At 44.7% G+C, this 10607-nt stretch overlaps 1 protein-coding gene and 1 pseudogene across 1 annotated transcript; both read right to left on the reverse strand.

Annotated features, from left to right (window-relative positions):
* Window positions 1–3200: 3200 nt before the first annotated feature.
* On the reverse strand, window positions 3201–7247 carry LOC132241644 (beta-catenin-like protein 1; annotated as a pseudogene).
* LOC132240603 (mediator of RNA polymerase II transcription subunit 4-like) lies at window positions 5737–6974 on the reverse strand. The gene has a single exon (XM_059708006.1). The coding sequence runs from the start codon at window positions 6972–6974 to the stop codon at window positions 6144–6146; it is 831 nt and encodes a 276-aa protein (XP_059563989.1). The 3' UTR covers window positions 5737–6143.
* Window positions 7248–10607: the final 3360 nt, after the last annotated feature.

Genomic DNA, 10607 nt, shown 5'->3' on the forward strand with positions numbered 1-10607 from the left:
TCTAGGAGTGGACACATGTAATGTAGGTGGGTTACAGATGATTCTCTAATAGGAAAAAGAAAAAGCAACCCAAATCAAGCTAGACTATTTTTCTTCTAACTTGTTAAATTCTTAAGTATCACTGACCCAGATAAATGGTAACAGATGGGCTGAGAGCTAACTTAAGCTAGGACGAGGCCACCTCTGCAGCCTACTCTAAGTTTATAGATACCCTGAGAGATGGTGCTGCCCTGAGAGGCAGGGCTATCTGTCCTCTCAGAGCACCCAGTGTAAATGGTGTGTGACCAAAGCAGCTGTGCTACTACATGTGGTCCCCATGGCCTCATTGTCCCCAAACTTTAAATGTCCCTCCCAAGGGTGCTGCTGTCACATCACTGCCTGTCTCAAGAGACATCCTTGGTGCCAGCATCCTTTGCTTCAGAACTGCCATCTGCTCCCAGGGATAGTTCTACCAACCACATTTCCCAGGATTTGCTTCATTATGTCTCCACGTCCCTCACACAGCACATGATTTTTATGGAGTTGGTGTTTCTTGGGGAGGAGAGCGGAAAGGAAGGAGGGGGTTTATAAAAATAATGAGATTGAGCTTTGCTTAAAGATGTTCCGAATCACCCACTTATAAATTGACTGTTTAGAGAGGCAGCTTTCAAAATTGGCCAGGGAACTAGAAGGAAAAGAAGTAAAAATAATTCATGCTCAGCACATATATATTTAGATAACAAATTCAAAGAGAAGCAGATGAATAAACCTGGATAAACAACTAAAAACCAGCGAATGAAAAGAAGAGATCGCAATTGGGCCACACAGCTGATACATGAATAGGAATCCTGACAGGGAGAAGTTGAAGATGAGACAGCCCAGGAAGCAGAGACTATCTGGGAAGCTGGGCCTAACAGCCCCAAAGTCCCAATGTCCCTGGTTGAGAGGCTCTGGGGCCAGGGCAACATGAAATTTCCTCTTTGCCCCAGCATCAAATAAATGTATATATATATATATATCTCCCCCAAAGTATGTATATATACTTTAACAGCTGATAGCTCAATTTTGAAAATGAAATATCCTATCTAATAATAGATAAACATGGTAATTGACTGTACCTTCCCTACACCTCCCATGGGCTAATCAGCATGATATGCAAATTAACCACCAACAAAGATGGCGGCTAATTTGCATACTGCAGGCTGGGCGGGTCAGCACCATCTCACCTGCCTTGCCACCATCCAGGCCTGCTATTTGCCACCTGGGGTGGTGGGGAGGGACAGCACCATCCCCCCTGCCTTGCTGCCATCTGGGCCTGCTGTCTGTGACCTGGGGCAGCGGGCGTCCCGTGTGCGACCCGACCCAGGGCGGCAGGGCGGGACAGCGTAGCTCCTCTATCACCCCAGCTTCCTCATCACAGCTCCCTTGGGGCCCTAAGCCTTTAGTCTCACATCCCCCAAGGGCTCCCTGGCTGCCAGAAGGATGTCTAACTGCAAGCTTAGGCCTGATCCCCCAGGGAGTGGGCCTAAGTCAACAGTGGACATCCGCCAAGGGGTCCTGGACTGCAAATGGGTGCAGGCTGGGCTGAGGGACCCCCCACTGAGTGCACAAATTTTTGTGCACCGGGCCTCTAGTATTTTAATAAACACGGTGGTGCCAACATCTTTATTCTCAGTGTAGCTCGCACTCTTCTCTGGCCCTGGCTGAACTTCAGGCCTTTCTCCCATGGCTTGTTTATGGAACAGTTGTACCCTTGTTCCTCATTTAATCAGCACACACTTAATGACCAGGAGCTACACTAGTTTCATGTAAATATTGATTTATTTTTGTCTAGAGGCCTGGTGCATGAAATTCATGCACAGGTAGGATCCCTAAGCCTGGCCAGCAATCAGGGCCGATCTGTAGGGAAACTGGTGGGGCAATCAGGGGGCCCCTGCTGGCACCTGCCTTGGCTGGCCGGGGGCCTGAGGGCTGGGGATAGCTCCTGCATTGAGCATCTGCCCCCTGGTGGTCAGTGTACATTATAGCGACCAGCTGTTCCACCAGTTGTTCTACCAGTCATTCCGCCATTCGGTCGATTTGCATATTATGCTTTTATTATATAAGATAGTGATTTATAGGTTACTAGGTATGTTGCCATGCAAGTATTCTAACAACTTGGGAAGTAGGTTAGTATGTTTTTATTTCACGGATAGGTTAGACAAGGAAACTCATGAGGCTAAATGACTTTGACAAAATTTCACAGCTTTTGAGTGGAAAATCTGGCATTGAATACCTGTTTTGCATTATACCAGGCACAGTATTAGTTGCCAAGACCCCAAAGATAAATAAGATGTGATCTCTGTTCTTGAGAAGATTAGAAACAAGGAAGGGAGGGCAAAGAACAAAGACTTCAGTATGGATAGTGCAAGGAAGAAACTAAGTACAATAAGAGAGGTACTGATAAGAGAAGTATAATTGAGTGGGGATGATAAGATTTTAAGGAATCTTTCCTTCCAAAGGCATGGGAATTATAGCTGGGAATGGTTGAAGCCGAAAGAAGATGCTAAGATCCAAAGAAATGCATTACAGAATGTGGGCACTTCAGGTAGAGGTGACTGGCAGCTGGGAAAAGATACTTTGCAGGGGAGAAATCCTACTGGCTAACTTCTAACTTGTATGAGTTACTCCCCTATAATGTAGAGCAGTGATGGCAAACCTATGACACCCATGTCAGAAGTGACATATGAACTCATTTTTTTGGATGATTTTTCTTTGTTAAATGGCATTTAAATATATAAAATAAATATCAAAAATATAAGTCTTTGTTTTACTATGGTTGCAAATATCAAAAAATTTCTATATGTAACACGGCACCAGAGTTAAGTTAGGGTTTTTCAAAATGCTGACATGCCAAGTTCAAAAGGTTTGCCATCACTGACGTAGAATTTTCTGTTGTTAAATCTAACCAGTTGGCCTATGTTTTAGAGTAGCAGTAGCCAACCAGAGGTCTGAAAGTTTGGCAACTGCTGGCTTAAGGAAACTTTTGGAGCAGTGGTTGACAACCGGTGGTCCGTGGATCACTGGTGGTTCAGGGGGTCCGGTTGGCCACTGCTGTTTTAGAAGCAAGTGACGAATAATAGATTGCTCAGTAAGTGGATTAAACCACCAACCTTAGAAGATTCCTACTGAGAAAGTGTTTTTTATTTATTTTTTAAACAATAGTTTAATTTGTCGGAAAGTTACATTAAGCCAAGTGAAAACTGGGAGGACGGCCCAGAGCGTGTCGGTACCGCCCAGGGCGGGCCCTCGAAGTTGTCCAGCAGGCTCAGGATGCACTTCTGCTCGCTCTCCCGGAAGTCCGGGCCCGGCCCTCCCCGATGTTCTCCGCGTATTCCTTGAGGACGTGCCTGACCAGTTGGATGGAGCGTCCTCTCACGCTTAAGATCTGCTGAACCCTCTGCCGGATCTGGGGGACACAGGCATTGCAGACCTCGGCCATGATGCAGCAGATGTGCTGGAGGACAAAGAGCCCTGCGTCCAAGCGCCGCAGGTAGAACTCATCTTCAGAGCCCTGGTCTAGGATTTCCCCTCGCAGGACCCTGTCATGCTTTCCCCTTCAGTCTTCCTGTCGGCCACCTGCATGGCATCCAGAGATTTCAAATGCAGCTCCATCAGCCTGTCCACCGTCTCCAGGTCATTTTCAGTGAATTTATTCAGCAGCCGGGTTCGCCTTTGCCCTCTCAGGTTCCACAGGAGGGAAGCCAGGATGGCACACACATGCTCTTCATGTTCCTTCTCGGTGGTTCCCACTTTCTTGATCTTCTTGGGAGATTTCATAAATAGAGGAAAGATGGTTCACAAGCCAAGAATGTCAACAAACTTAGGGCAACTGTGTGTGCCCTCGGGCCCAATCATGGCGTGGTCCAGCACCCTCAGGCCGCTGCTCCTCGAAGTCTTCTTTGCTCTGAACATGAGATTCATCAGCTGAAGACCCTCGCCCTTGAGGAAGCGCTCACGATGGGAACTGAGCATCAGGCAGGAACAGAGTGCGTCAAACACATCCTCCATCATCTCCTGCTCCTCTGCAGTGCGAGGATCATATCTTTAGATCACGGATAACTGCTGCAGAAGCACATCGATTCCATCCAGCTCCCCAAGCAATGCCCTGTTGGCATCGCTGCCCTGCAACAATATGGCCAGCGCTTCACTACAGTACAGCTTGTTGGCATCCAAAGTCATCTTGGCCTTCAGCCTCTTCAACAGCCTCTGCGGAAGACCCTGCCGGGCGGCCTCCGCGCACATCCGCGGCCGGAACTCAGCCATGTTTTCCACAATAGCCAGAGTGTTGGGCACGCCCTGCGCCTCCTCTCTCCCAGACTCATCCAGGCGCTCCAGGTTCTGCACCAGCAGTGCCACCACTTGTCCGGCCACCAGAGCACCGGTGAGCACTTCTGCTCCCTCTTCACTCTCATGGAGGGTGTCCACATCTGTTAATTCCTGCAGCAGAGCCACCACAGCTATGGACACATCTGTATTATCGTGTCCCAGCAGCCCGAGGAGAGACTGGACAGCATTCAGCTCCACGAGGAGGTGGTACAGGTCCGGCTTGGGGGCCACCACGTGCATCTCCTGAATGATGTCATTTAGGTCCAGCTCGGATTCCATAAACTTCTCTGGGTTGTTTGGAAACTTGATCCGCAACTCCTGGTTTTTGTAGGACCTTTTTTCAAGTGTGAGGATCATTTTCTTCACTGAGCTTCCATCCAGTGGGGCCTCCTCTTGCCTGTTGTCCTCACCCTGTCAGTCCATCATCTGAAGCAGCCTTTTTTGGTGATTATCTGCTCCTTTTGCCACCGCTGGTTCCTCTTCTCAAAAGCGGCCAGGTTCTGGAGGACCAGCTTGTTCCCTGGGCCTTCTCAGCTCTTCGTCTCCATCATCCCGGGGAAGTTTTGTGCCCATGTTGGGCTGGTAGATGAGAAGTTCGCTCACATCCATGCTTCCAGGCGCAGCTCACAGGGGCAGCTCTGGTTCCTTGCATCCACTCACAACCAAGCTATGGACCCCCTCAGCAGCGCTGCAGCCACACTGCCCAAGCCTTGAGGGGGATGCAGGGCCAATGAGGTAAAGGGTGCCAGATGCAGGAGCCAGCTACACTGAGGTTAAAGGCTGTGCTGCCACCAAGAGAACTGCATTTGTTTTTTGTAGGTTTTTTTTTTAACAGTATAAACAAGTTTGTTTATTTTCAAAAATTACAATAATTACAAATAGTACAGATTGAAGACATTTTTCCTGTTCCTGTGACAGAAGCTGACAACCTTCGCTTTCAGTAGGGTTTTTGATATTTTGATATGATGCATATACAGTGATATACTGCCTTTTAAAAAAATATTTTCTAAATAATTCCAGGAAGCCTATTAGTGATATATATACATGGGACATTTACCTGAAATATTATTTCCGGAACTACTATGGCAAGTCCGACACAACTAAACTAGAACAGGGTAAGAAGGCACTGAATCGAATAATCTTTTTTCCCAACAGTAATTTTTCTTTTCTAAATCCTCACTCCAGGCTACTTTCCATTGATTTTTAGAGAGAGTGAAAGGGAGAAGAGACAGAGATATCTATGTGAGAGAGACACATTGATTGGTTGCCTCCCTCACTGGGGATCGAGCCTGCAACCAAGGTACGTGCCCTTGACCAGGATTGAGCCTGGGACCCTTCAGTCCATGGACCAATGCTCTACCCAGCCGTGGGCAAACTACGGCCCGCGGGCCGGATCCGGCCTGTTTGAAATGAATAAAACTAAAAAAAAAAAAAAGACCGTACCCTTTTATGTAATGATGTTTACTTTGAATTTATATTAGTTCACACAAACACTCCATCCATGCTTTTGTTCCGGCCCTCCGGTCCAGTTTAAGAACCCATTGTGGCCCTCGAGTCAAAAAGTTTGCCCACCCCTGCTCTAACCACTGATCAACCAGCTAGGGCCCAACAGTAAATTTTGATAATTCTCTAAATATTCAACAAAGGGTTAAGAACTAAAGTCATGATTTTTGGCTGTAAAAAGTAAATCTGCTGTAATTTTTAATGTTCTGCACAATTCCACTATGGCCAATATTACCTTTTTTTTTTTTTTTTTACAGGTTTGCTATTGTTTAAGAAACAGAATGCTACAGTATTCAATTCTGTATGCTTTTTTCATCAGAGTCACTACTACTGCTAGAGGAGTCTGTTGACATAACCTCTACATAATCTTCATTTTCTTTATTATGCCCTGCAGGTTCCAACAAAAAGTCATTACTGTGATTTGGTGGTAACATCTTCATTGCCATATCATTTGATTGAGAGGGATACTGTGGAGCAAGGACATCTGGCAATCTGCCTACTGCCAGTGCATCTCCAGGTAAATGACCATTCACACCACTAGTGGAAGGATTGTTCATTTGACCCAATAATCCACTTCTCATCTCTAAATCCGTTGGGTATGGTTTCCGTGGGTCCCCTGGAACCCAGGTCAGTGGGGCACACACAGCATTACTTGCACTAATCCTATGTGCATACTGAATTATTTCTTCGGAGGAGATAGCACCTTTCCTTGCCTTATCTATTGCTTTCAGTTTTTCTTTTGCTTGGGAAACAGCTGTTGCCAGTATTTGCTCAGCTTCCTTTAGCTGTTTTTGTAACCGCTCAATATCACTGTCTCTCTTCTCAACTTCTTTTTCTAAAACTTGCATTTCATGGTGAATTTTTCCCTGATTAAGTGCCGATTTTATTAGTCCCTGAAACTCCTCATCTCTGTGAATTAATAACTCCAGCACCTGGTTTTCCTCGCCAGCCTGTAACAACGTTTGGTTTCTTGAAATTGCCAGCATTTCTATGAGCTCTCTGGACAGGACCTCCAGGTCCTCCAGCGCAGACAGCAGCCGCTCTCGCGTGCTGTGGCCACAGGCCGCCCCCGACCCGCCGCCCAGCCGCTCCTTCTCCTTTTTGCCCATGGAGGCAGCTGCCATGCTACTCTCGGGCCACGGAGGCCGCTCAAGAGAACCCTCCTCTTCCCCGTTCTCCTCACCCTGTCTGTCCATAATCTGAAGCAGCCTTTTCTGGTGATCATCTGCTTCTTTTGCCACCGCCATGTCCTCTTCCCGAAAGCGGCCAGGTTCTCGAGGACCAGCTTGTTCCCTGGGCCTTCTCAGCTCTTCCTCTCCATCATCCCCAGGACGTTTTGTGCCCCTGTTGGGCTGGCAGCTGAGAAGTTCGCTCACATCCATGCTTCCAGGCGCAGCGCACACGGGCTTCTATTTATTCATTTATGCAAGACCTGGTGGGAAATGGATGATCTTGTTTAAACCCAAGAAACATAAAAAGGTTTTCTGTAGAAGAAAGTTGCCCATCATTGGCAAAGAATAACTCAAAGAGAGCATCTGAGCTCCTGCGACCTGAATTACTCTCTGTCTTCAAAGGGTGTTAAGCCTATCCCTTACTCCCCTCAGCCATTAGCCATCTGTCCTTGGAATTTATATTTGTATTAGTCTTTGAAGCTGTTGGGTGAAGGGAGGGAATCATACACTGGGTGGCTTATAAACAACAAATTTGTTTCTCACAGCTCTGGAGGATTGGAAGTTCAAGATCAAGGCACTGGCAGATTCCTTTTGGGATGGGGGCTTGCTTTGTTGTTCCTAAATGTGCCTTGGAACTGTGTCCTCCCATGCCAGAGGGAGGTGAGGCAGCTTTCTTCTGCCTCTTACAAAAGCACTAATCTGATTTGTATGGGCTCCACCTTATGACCTAATCACCTCCCCAAGACCCCACTCCCTAATACCATCACCTTGAAAAGTAAAAATTCAACTTATGAATTTTCAGAGGACACAAATATTCAGATCGTATCAATATTTATAACCCAGCTTAGATGCCACCTTCTTTTCCTAGTTAACTCAATTCACTCTAGAATTAATTGCTTTCTCCTTCTGAACCCAGAATACCTCTTTGATCTCTATTCATAGCTTTTGGGTCTCTCTGCTATTTATTATAATTGTTGTCTACAGATCAGACTCCCTCACTAAACTGTGTGTTTCTTAAGGGTAAGGACTGTGTTAATTGTCTACCCATTATTGGCTTCCTATCGTAGTATTGTTTTCCTGAGAAGGGTTCAGGAATGTTTACATGACCTCATTGTTGAATAGTTCAGTAAATTAGGAGTTAGTTTGTGGCTTCTCAGTTTCCATAACATTGTTCTCTTTTTCAACAATTAGATTTCCTAGGCCCTCTCTAACCCTCAGCACTTTGCCAAAGGGGCCTCATATGACTTCTTATATAACCAGGTCATAGGTTTCAACCACAGACACATTATCCTTCACCAGATATTCCTTGCATCATTAATAACCAGTATCTCTTTCTGTTTAGTACTTGTGCCCTACTTCGAGTAAACTAATAACATCAACCAGGGTTTATGAAACACATTAAGGAATAATGCTTTATATAAGGATTCACCACAGGATTGCTTTTGAGAATCAGTTCCTGTTATGTTCTTTAATATTTTATTCTTAAAATAGTCTGAAGAATGCACTTATAAAATAAAGGCATACCCTGTATTTTGAAGATTGTGAGTGGATTTGTGTCTTGATATTGGTTATCCCTTCTTAGTTTCTTGGTTGCTTTGAGGTAAGGCCACTTACCTGTGACCATTATAGGTTTCTGACCCTATCATTTCCTTGCTTTTATGCAGACTAATTAAGACTTCAGCTCTCATTGTTCCTAGAAGAGCACCTCACGAAGTGAACATCTGTTATTCTTTTAGGCCACCATTGAACATTCTTCTGTATTTGAGAAATTTACTACCTTATAAATCATCGCCTATCAGTATAGAATTTAAAAAAATGCTTTTTTGCCTTTCCTTGTAGTCAGAGTTTGGGTATGCGTATTTGGTGCTTGCAGGCAGGGAAAGTATTGTCACTGAACTTCAAATTGGAAGTTAGTGCTACAAATAAAAATATACCTGGGGAAAAACATACTGTGGTAAGGATGGTGGCAGTTATATCTGATTTTCTGAAGCAACAGAGTCTATATCCGATGGTCATGGCCATGTGGGGAGGATAGCTGTGAGGCCTCGGGCTAGCCAGGGAGGCAGTGATAATTTCAATCAAAGCAGCATATGGTATGATATCACCATGATTCCTGGCTCAGAAACCTTTATTATGCTTCTCTGGCTCTTCAGGAAATTCTGTGAGTGACCTAGTATTCTTTAATGAATTATTTTCTATTTAAACTTGCTAGGGTTAGCTTGTGTTATTTGCAAATAAGAAAACCCTACTGGATGTAGAACCTGTACTATAGCCAGTGCTAGTTCATGTTGTTGATTCTGTCTCTGGAAGTGGTTCGCTGTGGTAGAAGGAACAGAATCCTGCTGTGTCTTATGTCTCTGTAGAGTGGCTAGATTCTGTGTTGTTCAGTCCTGGAGACTTTAACTTGAACTCCCCCATCTGTTGACCCTTCTCCATCTCCATTGCTATCACCTGAGGCCAGGCTATTATCATTCTCTCCCTATGCCCCTGCAACAGTTTCCATGCCTCCCTCCCTCGGTACAGTCTTGACCTTCCAGAATCTATCCTCCATATTACAGCCAGGGGAGCTTCCTGAAGCATGCATTTGATTCTGGCATGCCACTTCATGGACCCTTTTAATGTCTCTCTAATATTCTTCAAATGAAATATGAAGTCCCCGATGTGGTTTTAATAGCTTAGTGTTGTAGCTCTGTTTACACTTCAAACCGGATACCTCACTTCTCTGATCCTCCTACTTTATGTTCCAAATACATTGGATTCTCAGTTTCTTGAACATCACCCTAACCTTTGTGTCACTGTGCCCTTTTTGCATGAACACTATTCCTCCCTTCATTCAGCCTTGCTTTGTTTGGCTTACTCTTTACAATAGGCAAGGTATTACTGGCTGCTGTAAAATAAAAATCCAAACCTCACAAAAGGCAAGATTTCATTCTTCTTAATGATTGAGTAATATTCCATTGTATATATGCACCACTTCTTCATTTGTTCATCTATTGACGGTCACTTAGGTTGGCTATTTTAAATAATGTTGCAATGAAATAGTGGTGGATATCTCTTTTCGAATTAGTGTTTTGAATTTCATTGGATAAATACCCAGAAGTGGAATAGCTGAGTCATGTGGTAGTTCTATTTTTCATTTTTTGAGGAACCTCCATGTTGTTTTTTTAACCTGAACATGACTGCTTCTGCTTCTACTTGTTCCTTCACTTGGCTCTATGGGGAAGCTCTATGAAGGAAAAGCCCAGAACAATATCTTACATGTAGCAAGTACTCAATAACTTTATTTTTAGAAGCTGTTTGAAAGTATTGAAAGAATATAAACGGAAAAAGTGTGGAGAACATAGAGCAAAGTAGTTTATGTCCCAAAGGCCCTGAATAATAGAAGATTGAAGAATTACTTGGTCCTCAAAGACTTAAACAACAGAATGAGGGCGTTTCTTGAATGAGTTGATTAGAAAACTAAGAGTAGAGGCAACACAGTTAGAACAGATTAATGATACATGTGTTTGTTTGTTTTTTAATTTCTGGGTGTCACGGAGAAGCGCAGGGTGACATAAAGGTGAAGTTTCTTAAGAAAAAATGAGC

The sequence above is a fragment of the Myotis daubentonii genome, chromosome 9, assembly GCF_963259705.1.
Source record: "Myotis daubentonii chromosome 9, mMyoDau2.1, whole genome shotgun sequence".
Taxonomy (NCBI): domain Eukaryota; kingdom Metazoa; phylum Chordata; class Mammalia; order Chiroptera; family Vespertilionidae; genus Myotis; species Myotis daubentonii.